This window comes from Culex quinquefasciatus, chromosome 2 (genome assembly GCF_015732765.1).
Source record: "Culex quinquefasciatus strain JHB chromosome 2, VPISU_Cqui_1.0_pri_paternal, whole genome shotgun sequence".
Classification (NCBI taxonomy): domain Eukaryota; kingdom Metazoa; phylum Arthropoda; class Insecta; order Diptera; family Culicidae; genus Culex; species Culex quinquefasciatus.
In genome coordinates, this window is record NC_051862.1 from 108,142,231 (window position 1) to 108,164,802 (window position 22,572).

Here is a 22,572-nt window from a genome sequence, read left to right on the forward strand (position 1 = left end):
CGAAATTTGAACCTACGAAACCCAACAAGGAACTGAGAAAGGAATTTAAGAAAATTAGGAAATTATTCAGGAAAATGATGAACGGAAAGGTGTCGGATGAGTCTGACCCGAATCTTGTGAAAACCCAGAAGTTGATTTCGGACTTGCTGGAGAAAGATCCGGATTTCCCGCTGATGGAAATCGTGGAGGAAAATTTGAAAAAGTTTATTTAAATTTTCCCAGATAACACACATTCATTCGCCACATTCTAATTCTAGGTGGTGTCGTCGACTGATGGTTGATTGGCCACAGGTGTTGGTGAGGGATGATATCGTTACCCTCGGAACATCCTGCTGGTCCAACCTGATGACCCGACGCACATCCGCGGAAGAAGTGTGTTGGCAGTGTGAACCTGCAAAAATAAAGAAAATGAAATAAATGAATTAAAACCGTACTATGAATGTTATGTGTTGTGAAAATTTATTTATTTTTATGTTGTGAAATTGTGAAAGTGTTGCTCGCAGACTGATGGATTAAGTTCCCAGTCGTAAAAAGAGCATAGAAAATAGTTGGTGTTGCTAATGTTCAAAAGCATACCTTCTATGTTGGCAGTCCATAGCTGCGCTGGCGGTTCGGTGGACGACGAAGGAGTCATCCGTAGTGTCCTTCGTCCGAGCGCCGAGTCCGTAGAGCGGCAGTGAGGGGGCTGACCGACGGCCAAAGTGCCAAACCTGAAAAGGAAAAGTGGTTACGATTTTCTAAATCACCACTAATTTACGATCCGCTGTGATCGTTTTAAAATCGATTTTAATGTGTACACTAGCTTACCTGTTTCCTCTTGCTCGCCAAGATGGAGAACACGGTCAATCCCGGGATTTCAGGGGATTTTTCTGCAGTCCAGTCTTCCGCGCGAATACTGCGAACTGGCAGCAAAACATCACCCGCCACAGCCTTGAATGAGCTGAAAAATTGAATGAAATTGAACGAAGATGTTCTTCGTCAAGATTAGTTCACCAATACCGTGGTACTTACCGTAAATTTTGTCCAAAAACCGCATAAACACGCCGAAACACTCGCGTGGATATAATAAAACATGCCGATCGAACTGATAATCAAGCATTTGTAAACATGCTTTGACAGTTCGGTTGCATGACATGTCGGTGACGTTTTAGCTTCTGTCAACTGCAGAGACAGTTTGCTGCAGGGGTCAACTTGTTGTTGAATCACCCCTCACGGATCGAAAGTGATCTAAAAATGTAAATATTGTAGAATTTGTTATGTTGGCCAACATTAGAATAGAGTTGTCTACCCCATATTTCGAGATGATTTAAAACTTTTATTTTAATTTATTTTAAATGTTTTTCGTTAATTTATTATTTTAATTTGTCGCATGCTGTAATGTTTTGATTGTTTATAATGTATTTTGGGATGTTTTTGTGGAGGTTCATGATCTCGCGCGTCTTAAAGATAGTGTACCTGAGAATTGTAGGTTTATTTGTCCACACTAGGGTGCCCAGAAAAATGACCCCCAGCTCCACAAGCCGAAAACTGTTCCCTAGGGTATTCTAAGCCTCTGTGCAAAATTTGAGCGAAATCGGTCAACATTAACCCATTGATACTCGGGCATGAAGTTTGTATGGGAAAAATCGTCAAAATGTATGGAGAATCGGCACAGTTTCGTAATAACGTCATGATTCGAATTCCCGGACGCTTCGAAACCCGGACACTTCATCTTGTTTTATCAATTATTTGGATATAAGTTCGCATTATGAATGTCAAAACTGTGTTATTTGATGAATTCCAACATCAACTTTCATTTAAAATTTGTTCGAACGCTGTAGTTAATGTCAAAACAATTAAATTGAATAAAATAATAAGATTATCAAAAATGTGAAACATTTCACGTGAAATATTTCATAGGCGCCGAAGCACCGGGAAGGCAAAGCAGAAATTTATGGTTTTGATTTCCTTAATTTTTAGCATTTTTTTATATAAAATATCGATTATTTTGATGTTAACAGCTTATTTGAGACCTAAAGAATGCCATTCACTAACATTTCAGTCCAAATTTGTGGGATTCATAAGTAAAATCGAGTGTCCGGAATTCGAAGCAAAAGTGTCCGGATTTCGAATCAGCTTTTATCAGTGTCCGGGATTTGAAGCACAACAAGTCATTTTAATTTTAAAATTCTGATGAATTTTTTTTAGAAAAGACATATTTTGCTTGCATTTTCTTGAAACTGACTGTTTATACTACATCCTTAAGATATTTCTACATTTCCCACTTATTATATGATTTTTTGCCAGCTATAACAAAAATGATATGCTACTAAGTGTCCGGATTTCGAATCATGACGTTACTCCCTGTAGGTGGCGTTGCGAGTGTCCAAAGTTTGCCAAACGTGAGATTCTAATGTGAAATTTAATGCCCAACAACTTTGTAGAAGAGTGCAAGACGATCCGAGTTAACCCCAAAAAGTTATTAGCATTTTAGTGAAGTGGTCTCCAACCGACATGACCAAAGGGCCTAATCCGGTATTGCCACTAAGGAAAGCAAGCATAAAATTGTAATTTTGAGATATTTTTTGTAAAACAATGAAAATAAAATCAACAAAATATGAATTAGACTAAATCGATCCAGCTGAATCCGAATTTAAAGGTTGATAGACGAAATTTTCAAAGAGACGCAAGACATTCAAGATGGCGGCAAAGATGGCGGCTGTATAGAAAACCATAAACACAAAGGGTATTATGCGACCTGCAAACGACCACTCAAATTTATCTAATCTTGGGGCTCTGAACACGATTAAGACCACTACAGACTTCCAAACAGACAAGGTTATTCAAACCAAAATGGCGGCCAAGATGGCGGCTGTATAGAAAATCCTAAACACAAAGGGTATTATGCGACCTGCAAACGACTACTCAAATTTAACTAATCTTGGGGCTCTGAACACGATTAAGACCACTACAGACTTCAAACAATGTTCCAGACAATGTTATTCAAACCAAGATGGCGGCCAAGATGGCAAAAAAATAAAAAAATAAAAACAACAAAAACTAAAATACTAAAATACTAAAATACTAAAATACTAAAATACTAAAATACTAAAATACTAAAATACTAAAATACTAAAATACTAAAATACTAAAATACTAAAATACTAAAATACTAAAATACTAAAATACTAAAATACTAAAATACTAAAATACTAAAATACTAAAATACTAAAATACTAAAATACTAAAATACTAAAATACTAAAATACTAAAATACTAAAATACTAAAATACTAAAATACTAAAATACTAAAATACTAAAATACTAAAATACTAAAATACTAAAATATTAAAATACTTAAATACTAAAATACTAAAATACTAAAAAACTAAAATAATAAAATACTAAAACACACTGAAATCCCGATGATTTGACACTAACTGTTGTCAAACGAAAGGGGTCACTTTTTAGAATTTGTCAAACCAACGGGGTACAAACTAAAAAAGTGTCAATCGAAAAAGTGACCAACTACCGGGGATTGAGTGTACTAAAATATTTAAATACTCAAATACTGAACTACTAAATCATTAAAATACTGAAATACTAAAAAAACTAAAAACAATTCATTTCAAATAATTTCTTCAATACTTGTGAAGCCAAATTCAAATTTTCGATTGAAATGTTTATTAAATTTCAAGGAGATTATTTTTTTTAAGATAGCATAGAAGCCCGTAACAGAAGAAAGTGTTATTATAATTGCTAAAACTACAAATTTACATGTAGACATTTGATTTAAAATAAATGATTCCAGGAAGCTGTAAAAAATAAAAATAATTTTAAAACTAATACTCCAGATGGAAACACAGATAAAACAACAAAGACACAAGAATCCTAACACGCGGCTTCGCACCTTCCACATAATTCGACATGAACACGATCACGAATACAGCACAAAAAGAACGCCACAAAAATCCATCTTCCCGGCGCTGCTGCTCACACGATAATGACGCGCAATAATATTCATTAGCACAATGACCCCCCTCACCGCATGCATGATATGAACACGATCACGAATACAGCACAAAAAGAACGCCACAAAAATCCATCCTCCCGGCGCTGCTGCTCACACGATAATTGTTGATATTATGTCTTAAAACTATTCACAAAAGAGTTGTCTTGTGTAATTATAAGGGAATCATGGGGAAATTTGGACCGGACATTCTAATCGAAAATTTCAACAATCATCTTGCAAAGTTCTTTGTCATACTGGTCATGTGTAACATAACCACCTGCACCTTTTTGTAATAAACGAGGCAGCTATACCACCACGCAGCGTAAAAGAGCATTATTTTATTACGTAACGCAGTTGTTGGTGTGGGTTGATAAATAACTAAAGTTGAACTTTAGTTGAACTAAAAAAAAGTTTAATGCTGTTACTCTGTGAAGCAATAACGTTGCCCAGGCACGAAATATTTTAGCAGAGCTGGTTCTGTAAGAATCCTGCTAGAATGTCACTACATTTATGTATCTATAAGAAAATGGAAACTGTGTTAGAACTCGGCTAGAAACCAACCAACGAATGTCTGCTCATTTAGGTACACTTCTTTTAATACGTAACACTAAAATTTGGATTTTTTGACCCCCTCCCCCTTCGTTTAAAATGTCCATTCAAATTTCAAAAAATATACTTAACTCGTTCGAACCTCACACCCCCTCAACCTACACCACCAACAGCGTTACGTAATAAAAGATGCTCTTTTACGCTGGTGGCGCTGCGTGGTGGTAGCTGCCCTGTTCATAGAGTTATCTACGTGCGCATGTATTGCGTGAACGTACACGAAAAACATTGAGGTTAAATTTTGTACCCACCAGCAAAACAAATGGAGTGCTAGTGTGCGTGAGCTCGGGCTTAGATAACTCACTATTACACTATGAAAATATCCATGGCTAATCCAAGGAACCAAAAGGTGGCAACAGAAATGTTCGTCAAAAGAGGTGCCGCAAAAACTTTTTGATCAAATGTTCGAACAAATCAGCAACAATTATCTCATCAATACCGAACCGGTGCCGGCTCAGGTGCTCAGCACGTCCTCGCTGGCAACGTTCTCTCTCTGATTTTTCTTCGCGATTGCGTCGAAGAACTTGGACATCATCCTAGAAGCTGCTTATGGAATTGAGCTTCGGCAAGGAGCAAACCGCTTCTACTTTCGGTATCGGACGGAAGTTTGATTTGTTAATATGGTGTCAGTCGAAGTACAAGTACTTGCCCTTTATTTAAAAAATATGCTTAATGAAAAATAATAATAAATATACAAAATTATTGTTTAAGTGATGTTCTCGCTATCATGTTAGAATAGATTTTTTATATATATTTATAACATTTCACAACTTGACTTTGCGCATGATGAATAAAAGCACAATTCCCGGCACAAGCATCTACGAATCGCACCTCACAATCCTTTTTAGTAAACGTCTTTATAAGTTTTACATTAAAATCGCGATCCAAATGAAAACTGTTCAGGTTAAGCAAATTATACCAGGCAGAGTCGATGCTTGGAAGAACTGAGTCGCGCTGAGCGAACGGAACTGGTACTGCTTCTTTTGCACCTGCGGCTTGCGGTATTTGAACGCGTTCAGTACGTAACCAAGAAGATTTCAACTGATTTCCCGACGAGCAGTACTCCTAGCACCAGCCTTTGACCAGCGGAACATCGATCACCCATCGACATTGTCCCGACGCATGTTGAACGGCCGCGGCACCCACAGCAACAACATCCCGTTTGGAGGAAGCAGTCCTTCAAGAGGAATGCAACACTTCCAGCAGCGGTGCGACGAACCAATTAAAACCTGGAGGGGGGAACAAAATAATGTCTTTAATCACAGAAAAACAACTGGTTCGAAAGATGATCGTTTTTTAAACAACTGATAGTTGAAACAAGAATTGCCTATTTAACTTGAAAAGTTTGAAAAGAATATTGAAACTCACCATGCGAGAACGATGCTTAGCGGAACAATCTGTCCAGCTGAGATGAACAAGTTTCCACTTGCGGTGGAATTCGATGGCGTTGGATGTTCCGATGCTCTCCGGCAGTTTGTCCTTTTCCGGTGCTGCTCCATAAATTTTTCCTGCGTTGCAGCTTGCTGCATCACAAAATTAAATCAAAACAAACTTGACAGTCGAGCGCGAAAGAGACACAAAGCAAACCAACGTTTTCAATAAAGCAGGTGTGGTTCTGTAAAATGTCAAATGGCAAGAGGAATTTAATTCCTTAATATATTAAATGCCAAAATTAATTTATTAAGGCCATTGTCACGCCCCTCGGTTTAAATCGAACAGCGCAATACTCAAAGCATGTGATTTACTAAGGATTACATTTTATTTTGAACTGTAAATATTAATTTAAAACAATAAAAAACATTTTCCTAATAAAATTTAATGCTTAAAGAAATTATGAAAAATTACAACAGATGGCAGCACTGTTTCAACAAAACAAAATTGACTCATAGATGTCGCTAGTGAGCGCGCCGCTCCATGGCCACCCAGTCAAATCAATCCGAATTCTGAAACGGAATCTAATTAGAATCGTATACAAATTCCGTTTCAAACGCAACAACCGGTTGTTGCGTTTGAAACGGAATTTGTATACGATTCTAATTAGATTCCGTTTCAGAATTCGGATTGATTTGACTAGGAAGTATCCTTTTAAAGGGTACTGGGCCAGTACCCTTTTGAAGGGTTTCGCCCTCGTACCCTTTCAAAAGGGTGAAGACGGGTAAACTTGAAAAAAGGATAAAAAGTACCCTTTTAACGTGAAGACTTCCATCATTGTCATGATTTTTCGTTCAAAGATATAAATTTTGCGTCACTTTCAATATTTTGACAAAATTCCTTCAACAAGTTGTTTAGAATAGTGCCCTACACATGCTGATTCCTTTTGGTAACGATTATCCCATTCCTTGTAAAGTTATGGAAATCGTCATTAATCAATGATTGCCATTAGGACGTCAATGACTGTGCCACAAAATTATATAAATTTTGAAGCACAATTGATTTAGATCAAAAATTCCTTCAGTGGCTTCAAGATTGCAACAACCGGCACATGCTGATTCATTTTGGTGCCGAAATTCGTTAAATTGAATTTAATACAGAATATTTTATAGTGATGATCAAATTTCTTCGAAAATGATCTACGGCTTCACCTTAAGGGTTATTCTGATTTTGAGTGCAGGCACGAAATATTTTAGCAGAGCTGGTTTTGTAAGAATCCTGCCAGAATGTCGCTACATTTCTGTTAGAATTCTATAAGAAAATGGAAACTGTGTTAGAACTCGGCTGGAAACCAACCAACGAATGCCTGCTCATTTAGGTACACTTCTTTTATTACGTAACGCTAAAATTTGAATTTTTTGACCCCCTCGCGCTTCGTTTAAAATGTCCATACACATTTCAAAAAAACACTTAACTCGTTCGAACTCCCCACCCCCTCAACCCACACCAACAACTGCGTTACGTAATAAAAGAATGCGGCAACTTGTATCAGAAGAAAGTGAGGCATTTTCGCTAGTTCTAACTGTTCTGTGTTCTGCGTGCACGTCCGCAAACATCGACCACACTCATACTAATACAAAGCGCCACCAAGAGGCAAAGGTAATTACGAATATGTTTGGCACTTTCGTTTCGGTTTTGCAAAACAAATAACAAAACTAACTTTCAAGTATAGTTGACTATTAAACTTGTAATTGTTGCTGATTTGTTCGAACATTTGATCAAAAAATAATAAGTTTTTGCAGCACCTCTTTGGACGGACATTTCTGTTGCCACCTTTTGAATCTTTAGATTAGCCATAGATATTTTCATAGTGTAATAAACACGGCAGCTACCACCACGCAGAGCCACCACCGTAAAAGAGATTCTTTTATTACATAACGACGTTGGTGGTGTGGGTTGAGGGTGGGAAGTTCGAACGAGTTAAGCATTTTTTAGAAATTTGTAAACGAAGAGCAAGGGGGTCAAAAAATACAAATTTTAGCGTTACGTAATAAAAGAAGTGTACCTTAATGAGCAGGCATTCGTTGATTGGTTTCTAGCCGAGTTCTAACACAGCCCAGTCACGAAATATTCTAGCAGAGCTGGTTCTGTCAGAATCCTGCTAGAACGGTGGAACATTTCTGCTAGAATGCTGTAAGAATATCCAGCTCTGTAAGAACTCTGTTAGAATCCTGCTAGAACGTCGTGACTGGGAGTTTCCATTTTCTTATAGAATTCTAACAGAAATGTAGCGACATTCTAGCAGGATTCTTACAGAACCAGCTATGCTAAAATATTTCGTGCCTGGGCAACGTTATTGCTTCACCGAGTAACAGCATTAAACTTTTTTTAGTTCAACTATTGATACGTTCGTTTGATGGCTAGTTTCACACTGAGTGCCGCACTCAGAGCTGTCAAAGTGTTTCTTTGAAGAAACTCGCGCTAGTTCCGCACGAGTTTCGCCGCCATGTTGGAACTGAAACTCTAGTGCCGCACTCAATATTTTTTCAGTTTCATTCGAGTTCCACGCGCACTGACAAATGACGTTCGATTGAACCAAAACTGGCACCGACGAGTGCGGCACTCAGTGCCACACCGGCATTTCAAACGAACGTACCATATGATTACACAAAAGTGTGTAATCCTACTTGAACCTACTGCCCAGTCAACTCAATCGGAATTCTGAAACGGAATTCAGTTCGGTTGTTGCGTTTGAAACGGAATACTTAAACGATTCGAATTTAATTCCGGTTGAGTTGACTGGGTAGTACCACGGGTATGAATATTCAAGTAATTTCAATATGGCGACCACCACCAACTGCGTTACGTAATAAAAGAATAGAGTAATCTACGTGCGCATGTATTGCGTGTACGTACACGAAAAAGATTGAGGTTAAATGTTGTACCCGCCAGCAAAACAAATGGGGTGCTAGTGTGTGTGAGATCGGGCTTACATAGCTCTATGCACAGCAAATTCTGATGTTCGCTTTCAGTTAATATTTACTGAAAACTGCACTACTGAAATTTTCAGTTAGTTTTTCGCTGAACATCAGTTAAAATTTGTATGGAGCTGTCAAAGTTTGCTGAAATTTCAGCAAGTTTTCATTTACTGAAAATTTCAGTAGTGCAGATTTCAGTAAATTTAACTGAATTCAGTAATGAGAAATTGGTGTGTGCGGCAACTTGTATCAGAAGAAAGTGAGGCATTTTCGCTAGTTTTAACTGTTCTGTGTTCTGCGTGCACATCCGCAAACATCGACAACACATATTAATACAAAGCGCCACCAAGAGGCAAAAGGTAATTACGAATATTTTTGGCACTTTCGTTTCGGTTTTGCAAAAACAAATAACAAAACTAACTTTTAAATATAGTTTGATTATCAAACTTGTAATTGTTGCTGATTTGTTCGAAAATTTGATCGACGAAGGCACGTACCCACCAAGAGTACGCTAATCTGGAAAAGGCGGTTAAACGCTCTTGTAGGCGGGACAAGAGAGCCTGGACAGATTCCCTTGCCGACGAGGGAGAGAAAGCTGCCAACAATGGTGACATGCGCCTCCTCTATGACGTATCGCGACGCTTGTGTGGTGCCAGGACGAATACACAAATTCCGGTGAAAGACAGGAGCGGCCAGCTGATAACCGATCCAGCTGACCAGCTGAGACGATGGTTCGAGCATTTTGAGCAGTTGCTACAAGTCTCGAATCCACGTCCAACCGCTCAGTATCAACCGCCTAACGTGAGGCGTATCAACCGGGTGAATTCTAATCCACCTACGCTGAGAGAGATTGAGGAAGCTGTGAGGTGTATGAAGTCCGGAAAAGCGCCAGGGATAGATCGGATCACCGCAGAAATGCTTAAAGCTGACGCCCAACTGTCAGCTCGGATGCTGCATCGGCTATTTAGCAAAATCTGGGACACCGTGACATTTCCGGCCGACTGGATGCAGGGCATCTTGGTGAAGGTTCCCAAGAAGGGGGATCTCGCCATCTGCGATAACTGGCGTGGCATCATGCTGCTGTGCATAATCCTGAAGGTTCTCTGCAAGGTGATCTTGTGCAGGATCAAGTCGAAGATAGACAGATGCACGGTAACGCGATATGCACCACCACTACGACGCACTACTACCTTGCATTCAACTTTATTCTCGTCCGTTTCTTGGATTCAACTATATCAGTCTAAGTCCTACTGAAGCTACCAATGCTCCACGGTAAAGTGGAAAGCATTTTGTTTGCCAATCCTAAGGACAGGGGATTGAACGCCGTGAGCTTCATGTTTTTCATTAATTTCCAAATTCAATGAGTCCAGAACTTTCTCGTTGGGAGCAGATGGGTATCGAACCCAGGACCATTCTATAAGAAAATGGAAACTGTGTTAGAACTCGGCTAGAAACCAACCAACGAATGCCTGCTCATTTAGGTACACTTCTTTTATTACGTAACGCTAAAATTTGGATTTTTGATCCCCTCGCCCTTCGTTTAAAATGTCCATACACATTTATTTGCAAAACCGAAACGAAAGTGCCAACAATATTCGTAATTACCTTTTGCCTCTTGGTGGCGCTTTGTATTAGTATGTGTGTGGTCGATGTTTGCGGATGTGCACGCAGAACACAGAACAGTTAAAACTAGCGAAAATGCCTCACTTTCTTCTGATACAAGTCGCCATATTGATGTTCGAACAAATCAGCAACGAAAATTGAATCAGACTATACTTTAAAGTTAGTTTTTTTATTTGTTTTTGCAAAAAAACAGCTATCTTTCCAGCAGGGCAAGGCGACTTATCGAACCCTTGAAGTACATCAAAAATCCTTAAAGGTACACATATGTACCACTTTGGTACATGCTAAAACCATGTTCAGATTTTTGATTTGGCCAGATTGCCCTGCTGGATGGATTCACATGAAAAAGAACCCACAGAAATTACGAAATTTGAACCTACGAAACCCAACAAGGAACTGAGAAAGGAATTTAAGAAAATTAGGAAATTATTCAGGAAAATGATGAACGGAAAGGTGTTGGATGAGTCTGACCCGAATCTTGTGAAAACCCAGAAGTTGATTTCGGACTTGCTGGAGAAAGATCCGGATTTCCCGCTGATGGAAATCGTGGAGGAAAATTTGAAAAAGTTTATTTAAATTTTCCCAGGTAACACACATTCATTCGCCACATTCTAATTCTAGGTGGTGTCGTCGACTGATGGTTGATTGGCCACAGGTGTTGGTGAGGGATGATATCGTTACCCTCGGAACATCCTGCTGGTCCAACCTGATGACCCGACGCACATCCGCGGAAGAAGTGTGTTGGCAGTGTGAACCTGCAAAAATAAAGAAAATGAAATAAATGAATTAAAACCGTACTATGAATGTTATGTGTTGTGAAAATTTATTTATTTTTATGTTGTGAAATTGTGAAAGTGTTGCTCGCAGACTGATGGATTAAGTTCCCAGTCGTAAAAAGAGCATAGAAAATAGTTGGTGTTGCTAATGTTCAAAAGCATACCTTCTATGTTGGCAGTCCATAGCTGCGCTGGCGGTTCGGTGGACGACGAAGGAGTCATCCGTAGTGTCCTTCGTCCGAGCGCCGAGTCCGTAGAGCGGCAGTGAGGGGGCTGACCGACGGCCAAAGTGCCAAACCTGAAAAGGAAAAGTGGTTACGATTTTCTAAATCACCACTAATTTACGATCCGCTGTGATCGTTTTAAAATCGATTTTAATGTGTACACTAGCTTACCTGTTTCCTCTTGCTCGCCAAGATGGAGAACACGGTCAATCCCGGGATTTCAGGGGATTTTTCTGCAGTCCAGTCTTCCGCGCGAAGACTGCGAACTGGCAGCAAAACATCACCCGCCACAGCCTTGAATGAGCTGAAAAATTGAATGAAATTGAACGAAGATGTTCTTCGTCAAGATTAGTTCACCAATACCATGGTACTTACCGTAAATTTTGTCCAAAAACCGCATAAACACGCCGAAACACTCGCGCGGATATAATAAAACATGCCGATCGAACTGATAATCAAGCATTTGTAAACATGCTTTGACAGTTCGGTTGCATGACATGTCGGTGACGTTTTAGCTTCTGTCAACTGCAGAGACAGTTTGCTGCAGGGGTCAACTTGTTGTTGAATCACCCCTCACGGATCGAAAGTGATCTAAAAATGTAAATATTGTAGAATTTGTTATGTTGGCCAACATTAGAATAGAGTTGTCTACCCCATATTTCGAGATGATTTAAAACTTTTATTTTAATTTATTTTAAATGTTTTTTCGTTAATTTATTATTTTAATTTGTCGCATGCTGTAATGTTTTGATTGTTTATAATGTATTTTGGGATGTTTTTGTGGAGGTTCATGATCTCGCGCGTCTTAAAGATAGTGTACCTGAGAATTGTAGGTTTATTTGTCCACACTAGGGTGCCCAGAAAAAATGACCCCCAGCTCCACAAGCCGAAAACTGTTCCCTAGGGTATTCTAAGCCTCTGTGCAAAATTTGAGCGAAATCGGTCAACATTAACCCATTGATACTCGGGCATGAAGTTTGTATGGGAAAAATCGTCAAAATGTATGGAGAATCGGCACAGTTTCGTAATACTCCCTGTAGGTGGCGTTGCGAGAGTCCAAAGTTTGCCAAACGTGAGATTCTAATGTGAAATTTAATGCCCAACAACTTTGTAGAAGAGTGCAAGACGATCCGAGTTAACCCCAAAAAGTTATTAGCATTTTAGTGAAGTGGTCTCCAACCGACATGACCAAAGGACCTAATCCGGTATTGCCACTAAGGAAAGCAAGCATAAAATTGTAATTTTGAGATATTTTTTGTAAAACAATGAAAATAAAATCAACAAAATATGAATTAGACTAAATCGATCCAGCTGAATCCGAATTTAAAGGTTGATAGACGAAATTTTCAAAGAGACGCAAGACATTCAAGATGGCGGCAAAGATGGCGGCTGTATAGAAAACCATAAACACAAAGGGTATTATGCGACCTGCAAACGACCACTCAAATTTATCTAATCTTGGGGCTCTGAACACGATTAAGACCACTACAGACTTCCAAACAGACAAGGTTATTCAAACCAAAATGGCGGCCAAGATGGCGGCTGTATAGAAAATCCTAAACACAAAGGGTATTATGCGACCTGCAAACGACTACTCAAATTTAACTAATCTTGGGGCTCTGAACACGATTAAGACCACTACAGACTTCCAAACAATGTTCCAGACAATGTTATTCAAACCAAGATGGCGGCCAAGATGGCAAAAAAAAAATAAAAAAAATAAAAACAACAATAAAAACTAAAATACTAAAATACTAAAATACTAAAATACTAAAATACTAAAATACTAAAATACTAAAATACTAAAATACTAAAATACTAAAATACTAAAATACTAAAATACTAAAATACTAAAATACTAAAATACTAAAATACTAAAATACTAAAATACTAAAATACTAAAATACTAAAATACTAAAATACTAAAATACTAAAATACTAAAATACTAAAATACTAAAATACTAAAATACTAAAATACTAAAATACTAAAATACTAAAATACTAAAATACTAAAATACTAAAATACTAAAATACTAAAATACTAAAATACTAAAATACTAAAATACTAAAATACTAAAATGCTAAAATACTAAAATACTAAAATACTAAAATACTAAAATACTAAAATACTAAAATACTAAAATACTAAAATACTAAAATACTAAAATACTAAAATACTAAAATACTAAAATACTAAAATACTAAAATACTAAAATACTAAAATACTAAAATACTAAAATACTAAAATACTAAAATACTAAAATACTAAAATACTAAAATACTAAAATACTAAAATACTAAAATACTAAAATACTAAAATACTAAAATACTAAAATACTAAAATACTAAAATACTAAAATACTAAAATACTAAAATACTAAAATACTAAAATACTAAAATACTAAAATACTAAAATACTAAAATACTAAAATACTAAAATACTAAAATACTAAAATACTAAAATACTAAAATACTAAAATACTAAAATACTAAAATACTAAAATACTAAAATACTAAAATACTAAAATACTAAAATACTAAAATACTAAAATACTAAAATACTAAAATACTAAAATACTAAAATACTAAAATACTAAAATACTAAAATACTAAAATACTAAAATACTAAAATACTAAAATACTAAAATACTAAAATACTAAAATACTAAAATACTAAAATACTAAAATACTAAAATACTAAAATACTAAAATACTAAAATACTAAAATACTAAAATACTAAAATACTAAAATACTAAAATACTAAAATACTAAAATACTAAAATACTAAAATACTAAAATACTAAAATACTAAAATACTAAAATACTAAAATACTAAAATACTAAAATACTAAAATACTAAAATACTAAAATACTAAAATACTAAAATACTAAAATACTAAAATACTAAAATACTAAAATACTAAAATACTAAAATACTAAAATACTAAAATACTAAAATACTAAAATACTAAAATACTAAAATACTAAAATACTAAAATACTAAAATACTAAAATACTAAAATACTAAAATACTAAAATACTAAAATACTAAAATACTAAAATACTAAAATACTAAAATACTAAAATACTAAAATACTAAAATACTAAAATACTAAAATACTAAAATACTAAAATACTAAAATACTAAAATACTAAAATACTAAAATACTAAAATACTAAAATACTAAAATACTAAAATACTAAAATACTAAAATACTAAAATACTAAAATACTAAAATACTAAAATACTAAAATATTAAAATACTTAAATACTAAAATACTAAAATACTAAAAAACTAAAATAATAAAATACTAAAACACACTGAAATCCCGATGATTTGACACTAACTGTTGTCAAACGAAAGGGGTCACTTTTTAGAATTTGTCAAACCAACGGGGTACAAACTAAAAAAGTGTCAATCGAAAAAGTGACCAACTACCGGGGATTGAGTGTACTAAAATATTTAAATACTCAAATACTGAACTACTAAATCATTAAAATACTGAAATACTAAAAACTAAAAACAATTCATTTCAAATAATTTCTTCAATACTTGTGAAGCCAAATTCAAATTTTCGATTGAAATGTTTATTAAATTTCAAGGAGATTATTTTTTTTAAGATAGCATAGAAGCCCGTAACAGAAGAAAGTGTTATTATAATTGCTAAAACTATATTAAATAATCGATTTACTTAAACTATTTTTCAGGTCAATCCACATTCTACGGGGCTGTAGCTGACCGTCCCATAATACCCTTTGTGTTTAGAATTTCTATACAGCCGCCATCTTGGTTTAAATAACCCTTGCTGCCCAATTTTTTTTTAAATATTTTTATTTTTCTCGTATTCAGGAGGTCATTTTGAGCAACTTTTTTTCTACGAAAAACTTTACTTCTCTTGTTTTATATTTTCCTTGTTTCGTTTTAAGTATTTTAATTTACATTTATTTTGTTAAGTTTATGTTTGTTTTAGGTAGTATTTCGCATATTCTACCACCTCCTATCATTACATTTTGCCTATTTAATTTTTTCATGTTTTAACGTAACTTTTTTATTTTTTTTGCATGTTTTTAACATTTTCTGCTATGTAATGGCACCATAATCATCTAAATAGTAAATAAATGCTTAGAGGCATAGCCTGGGGCACTAGAAAAATTACTGCATACTTCTTTTTACTCAAAGTCTATGTTAGTCAAAAACACAGCAAAAGCTGACCTCTAAAAAAATACATTTTTAAAAACATTGACGAAGTCACATTAATCAAGTACTTCCAACCCACACAGTTTTTATAATTTAAGGGTTCTTCTTTCCAATGCTTTTTAAAGATCAAAAATTTGTTGAACAATGGATTTTTGCCGATTTTTTAAATCGAAGCCCGTCTGAAGGCGGGGTTGGGTTGTAGAGGGATAATCTTGTCTGTTTGGAAGTGTGTAGTGGTCTTAATCGTGTTTAGAGCCCCTAGATTAGTTAAATTTGAGTGGTCGATTGCAGGTCGCATAATACCCTTTGTGTTTAGGATTTTCTATACAGCCGCCATCTTGGCCGCCATCTTGGTTTGAATAACCTTGTCTGTTTGGAAGTCTGTAGTGGTCTTAATCGTGTTTAGAGCCCCTAGATTAGTTAAATTTGAGTGGTCGATTGCAGGTCGCATAATACCCTTTGTGTTTAGGATTTTCTATACAGCCGCCATCTTGGCCGCCATCTTGGTTTGAATAACCTTGTCTGTTTGGAAGTCTGTAGTGGTCTTAATAGTAATTAGAGCCCCTAGATTAGTTAAATTTGAGTGGTCGATTGCAGGTCGCATAATACCGTTTATGTTTAGGATTTTCTATACAGTCGCCATCTTGGCCGCCATTTTGGTTTGAATAACATTGTCTGTTTGGAAGTCTGTAGTGGTCTTAATCGTGTTTAGAGCCCCAAGATTAGTTAAATTTGAGTAGTCGTTTGTAGGTCGCATAATACCCTTTGTGTTAAGGGTTTTCTATACAGCCGCCATCTTTGCCGCCATCTTGAATGTCTTGCGTCTCTTTGAAAATTTCGTCTATCAACCTTTAAATTCGGATTCAGCTGGATCGATTTAGTCTAATTCATATTTTGTTGATTTTATTTTCATTGTTTTACAAAAAATATCTCAAAATTACAATTTTATGCTTGCTTTCCTTAGTGGCAATACCGGATTAGGCCCTTTGGTCATGTCGGTTGGAGACCACTTCACTAAAATGCTAATAACTTTTTGGGGTTAACTCGGATCGTCTTGCACTCTTCTACAAAGTTGTTGGGCATTAAATTTCACATTAGAATCTCACGTTTGGCAAACTTTGGACGCTCGCAACGCCACCTACAGGGAGAATTACGAAACTGTGCCGATTCTCCATACATTTTGACGATTTTTCCCATACAAACTTCATGCCCGAGTATCAATGGGTTAATGTTGACCGATTTCGCTCAAATTTTGCACAGAGGCTTAGAATACCCTAGGGAACAGTTTTCGGCTTGTGGAGCGAGGTTTTGAAACATTTGCCCATATTCTGGGCACCCTAGTCCACACCCACGAATCTAGTAGAAGTCGACGGCGGTTATGGAAAGCATTAATGTAAAAAAATGCGAAACCTCGTCGTGCTTTCACATTTTTTTTCACCGGGGTGGTGGATAGTGTAACCGTTGGTCACAGTTCTTGAACGAACCTTCACTTTTTAATTTAATTCCCCAAAACACAACATCACACCCTACATTAGCAGCGAAGGGATTTTCGTACCGCTGCGAACAAGACCGTTCTTGACGGTGTCGCGTCGAGACGGCACCAATGGGTGGGATGGAAAATGGTGGTTTTCCCTCCAGGGAAAATAGGAGGGAGAAGTCTACCTGGTTCGCCGATCCCGAAGATCGGCCTCTTTTAATCTTCAGGCGTCCGTGTGTTCGGTTGAGTGTCCTTGAGTGTCAGTGTCGTCCTGTGCTGCACCCGCTACGCTTTCCTGGAGGAAGTGCCCGGCGGAAGTCAATCCGTTGGACCTCAACGGCACACGGGATCTGGTCAATCTAGGCTTGTAAGCGCGGCGGTGCCGTTGCCTACATTTAATCGTCAAAGACCCCTAGACCTCTGGCGCGGAACGCGCCATAAACATCAAGGAGGTTCCCCTCTCGGCGAGCCCAAATCGGTGGACTCCGGGGCTTGCCGATTCGTCAAAGAGGGAAGACGCCTGCCCGCGCGGAAGTTCAGCAACGCTCGCTCGACATCCAACCGCGGTTCCCAACCCAGCAGCTCAAGCGTTCCGGAAGCAACAACAGCCTACAACCGTTACGTGGCTGCAACGACCCCCCCCCCCTGGGAGTTCCGGCGGCACAGTCGAGTGCGCTCCTGTGACCGGCCATCGTAGAGGTAACGCCGAAGGCGTTCAGCCCGAGGACCAGCTGCAGCAGTACGGTACGTTGTCCCGGAGTTTGTTTTTACACGCCCACACCCACACACAAATACACGCTTCAATAAAAATTACTCGTTTTATGTTGAAAAGTGTGGTTCCGTGATTTTTATTACCCTATCCGTATTTACCTGAATCCGCCTAGTAGTTCGTGCCGACCCTGAGTGATGAGTAGTCAGTAGCTTAGGTCTACGACTACTTTTGAGTTGATGGTCTTTTGTCCTGGAAAGGACTGAGCTAGCCGTCCTTGATAACTGACCAAAGTCATAAGTTTCATTGTTCCGCTAAGCATCGTTCTCGCATGGTTGTTGTTGTTAATTCATTTATTTCTGGCAGCTTTAATCTCGCATGGTGAGTTTCAATATTCTTTTCAAACTTTTCAAGTTAAATAGGCAATTCTTGTTTCAACTATCAGTTGTTTAAAAAACGATCATCTTTCGAACCAGTTGTTTTTTCTGTGATTAAAGACATTATTTTGTTCCCCCCTCCAGGTTTTAATTGGTTCGTCGCACCGCTGCTGGAAGTGTTGCATTCCTCTTGAAGGACTGCTTCCTCCAAACGGGATGTTGTTGCTGTGGGTGCCGCGGCCGTTCAACATGCGTCGGGACAATGTCGATGGGTGATCGATGTTCCGCTGGTCAAAGGCTGGTGCTAGGAGTACTGCTCGTCGGGAAATCAGTTGAAATCTTCTTGGTTACGTGCTGAACGCGTTCAAATACCGCAAGCCGCAGGTGCAGAAGAAGCAGTACCAGTTCCGTTCGCTCAGCGCGACTCAGTTCTTCCAAGCATCGACTCTGCCTGGTATAATTTGCTTAACCTGAACAGTTTTCATTTGGATCGCGATTTTAATGTAAAACTTATAAAGACGTTTACTAAAAAGGATTGTGAGGTGCGATTCGTAGATGCTTGTGCCGGGGAATTGTGCTTTTATTCATCATGCGCAAAGTCAAGTTGTGAAATAAAATAAATATAAATAAAAAATCTATTCTAACATGATAGCGAGAACATCACTTAAACAATAATTTTGTATATTTATTATTATTTTTTCATTAGGCATATTTTTTAAATAAGGGGCAAGTACTTGTACTTCGACTGACACCATATTAACAAATCAAACTTCCGTCCGATACCGAATGTGGGGTGACCTGTTAAGTTTCAGTAGAAGCGGTTTGCTCCTTGCCGAAGCACAATTCCATAAGCAGCTTCTAGGATGATGTCCAAGTTCTTCGACGCAATCGCGAAGAAAAATCAGAGAGAGAACGTTGCCAGCGAGGACGTGCTGAGCACCTGAGCCGGCGCCGGTTCGGTATTGATGAGATAATTGTTGCTGATTTGTTCGAACATTTGATCAAAAAAGTTTTTTTGCGGCACCTCTTTTTGACGAACATTTCTGTTGGCACCTTTTGGTTCCTTGGATTAGCCATGGATATTTTCATAGTGTAATAGTGAGTTATCTAAGCCCGAGCTCACGCACACTAGCACTCCATTTGTTTTGCTGGCGGGTACAAAATTTAACCTCAATGTTTTTCGTGTACGTTCACGCAATACATGCGCACGTAGATAACTCTATGAACAGGGCAGCTACCACCACGCAGCGCCACCAGCGTAAAGGCTAGTACGCTGATCGGAAGGAAAGGGGTCAAGAAATGGCTTTACGAACAGCAGAACAAAGGAGAGGGAGCGATTTCTTGGGGCTTTTCTTCACCCTCTCTGGCTTGCTTTAGCTGCCGCTGCTGCTCAATTGATTTTTTTCTTGACCGGTTCCTTCCGAAGTGCGTATACCGCTTAAAAGAGCATCTTTTATTACGTAACGCTGTTGGTGGTGTAGGTTGAGGGGGTGGGAGGTTCGAACGAGTTAAGTATTTTTAAATCCAAATTTTAGCGTTACGTAATAAAAGAAGTGTACCTAAATGAGCAGGCATTCGTTGGTTGGTTTCTAGCCGAGTTCTAACACAGTTTCCATTTTCTTATAGATACATAAATGTAGTGACATTCTAGCAGGATTCTTACAGAACCAGCTCTGCTATAATATTTCGTGCCTGGGCAACGTTATTGCTTCACCGAGTAACAGCATTAAACTTTTTTTAGTTCAACTAAAGTTCAACTTTAGTTATTTATCAACCCACACCAACAACTGCGTTACGTAATAAAAGAATGCTCTTTTACGCTGCGTCCCAGATACGAGATTTTCTTACAGAATTGGTTCTGTAAGAATCCTGCTAGAATGATTCTAGCAGCCTTGTCAGAATTCTGTAAGAATTTTGCAAGAATTTTCTAGTAGAAAAATACTGCTCACTGATTGGCTGGTGTGCTTTCGGCTCGAGACGAGAAGCTCCCAGCGCGTGTGCTTACCTCGCGAGCGCCGTCGTACGAAAGAGGCCGATTGCTTGCTCGGCCGACACACGTCGCGGTTGAGTGAGAGCCACCGTTTGCTGAGAGCCAAAGACTGGCTCTCACGGTGAGTGTCACTCAGTTGTGACATTAGGCAGTAGAGCTCGCTCCTGGCACACGACAGTAGAGCCCTCACAGTGATTGCTCAATATTATGCCCCACATCCCCCTTCGTCATTTAAAAATAAACTCACGGCTTGCTATTTATGTATTTATTAAAAAAAAAAAATGAAGGAATTCTGTCGGTCAACCAGAGACCCTTCGTCATTTAAAAATAAACTCACGGCTTGCTATTTATGTATTTATTAAAAAAAAAAATGAAGGAATTCTGTCGGTCAACCAGAGAAATGTAAGAAAAGTTCAATCAAAGTATTATTTAATTCAAAGAGGATAGAAATTGGTGCGAAATAATTACTTCCCGTATTCCATTTCGATCAGGCGGACGTAATCCTGGAGATACGCTGGAACTTTTGTGGCTCGTTTTGAGTGCGTCTGGACATCCGCCTGTTCTTCTAGCGTTTCAGAAGGCTGCAACTGTACGGTCGGTTCCTGCGGTATCGGTCCTGGCAACCTAGAACCAGACTTCGGATCCCGCCAGACCTTCACCTTCCGAGTGAGCGATACATGTCGCTTAAGGAGCTTACCTTTCTCGTCCGACAACACGAGGTTCCCGTTTGACTGCTTGTGGACAGTGTATCTGGTCGGATCGAACCGACTGTCGCCTTTGGCACGGTTTTGCCTTTCGACGACCACGGTATCACCAGGCATTACGCGGCACTCCCTGGCACCCCTACGGTTGTCCTCACGATGTTTCGCCATCTGCTTCGCTCTTTGATCGCGCTCCTCGATGAGCTCATCGTTGCGCGCAACGGTGCTGTCCAGCAATGGTAGTCCCCGGCGTATCTTGCGTCCATTCATAACCTCCTCTGGAGGAACCTTTGTCACGGCGTGCTGAGCGGAGTTGTGAGCTTTAATCGCGGCCTGCAGCTCAACCATGTAGTTCGTTTGGTTCGCTACAGCGGAGGCCATGGCCTTATTCACGAGTTTCATATAGCATTCCACCATACCATTTTGCTGAGGGAACAGCGGTGTTGAGAAGATGGCATTGATTCCGTGGTCCGTGCAGTAACGTTTATAATCTTCGCCATTGAAGGGGGGGCCGTTGTCCGATTTGATGTTCTTTGGAAACCCCTCTTTGTCGAAAATCTCGAGGACCTTTTTGGTGAAGTGGAAGCTGGTCGATTTAACACCTCGAGCGATTAAGTACCGCGATCTGTAATCGACTAGCAGAAGTATGTAGATACCTCCAAATTTCAGATACGGTCCATTGAAGTCGAGGGCAACTGTGTCCCACACGGCAGATGGAATAGCGATTCTCTCCATCGGTGTAGGTTTTTCTGGTCGTCCGTTGGTCACGCACGTTGCACATGACTCGGCCCAATCCTCAGCCTCCTTTGCCATCCCTGGCCACCAGACGCGAGCTCGCAAAATGCTTTTCAGCTTTGCTGATGATGGATGGCCCTCGTGCGCCACTTCCAGAGTTTGATTCCGCAGTGACTCCGGCATGACGACGCATCCTGTCTTGATTAGCAAACCATTCTTCACGTGAAGGTCATCACCGACTGCTTGAAATCTGCGCAACTGTTTAGGCCAATCTCCGGTCTCGAGAGCACGCATCACCTTGGTCAACGTAGGATCCTGTGCGGTTGCGATCTTAATCGCATCTTCTGTCAGAAATCCGGCGTTGCTGGATTCGATTGCTGCGATTTCCCAGGGATTGGCGGACTCGTCAAAGGGATCGTCTAGGCCTTCGTATAATCGAGATGACGGATCAGCGATGTTAAACTTACCCTCGACGTAATCGACCGTGATTCTGTATGGGCTGAGACGCAACGCCCAGCCGTCCGCACGCGTTAGTGCTCGCTTCGAGTCTTCCCTTGACCTGTTCAGTATGAAAGCGACACCTTTTGCGTCTGTACGCAAGGTGAAACTTCTTCCCAGCAGATAATACGAGAAGTATTCAACCGCTCAGACCGCGCCCAATGCTTCTCGTTGATTCTGGGCGTATCGTCTTTCTGCTGGCGTCAACGCTTTCGATGCAAAACTGATGATCCGTGGGGTTCGTTCCGAATTCTCCTGCACTAAAACCGCCCCAAGCGCTACCGGGGATGCGTCCGTGTAGAGAACGGTTCTGTC

General features: G+C 38.8%; 2 protein-coding genes across 2 annotated transcripts; both read right to left on the reverse strand.

The window, feature by feature from the left end:
* Positions 1–204: 204 nt before the first annotated feature.
* On the reverse strand, positions 205–1,135 carry LOC119766206. Its single transcript, XM_038250641.1, has 5 exons — positions 1,129–1,135; positions 1,012–1,084; positions 808–940; positions 577–710; positions 205–391 (listed from the first exon to the last, which is right to left on the reverse strand). Exons 1-5 carry the CDS (start codon positions 1,133–1,135, stop codon positions 205–207), a joined length of 534 nt encoding a protein of 177 aa, XP_038106569.1.
* A 9,971-nt stretch (positions 1,136–11,106) lies between these two features.
* On the reverse strand, positions 11,107–16,949 carry LOC119766207. The gene is made up of 5 exons (XM_038250642.1): positions 16,925–16,949; positions 11,945–12,017; positions 11,741–11,873; positions 11,510–11,643; positions 11,107–11,324 (listed from the first exon to the last, which is right to left on the reverse strand). The coding sequence occupies exons 1-5, from the start codon at positions 16,947–16,949 to the stop codon at positions 11,138–11,140; spliced, it is 552 nt and encodes a 183-aa protein (XP_038106570.1). The 3' UTR covers positions 11,107–11,137.
* Between the last annotated feature and the right edge of the window lie 5,623 nt (positions 16,950–22,572).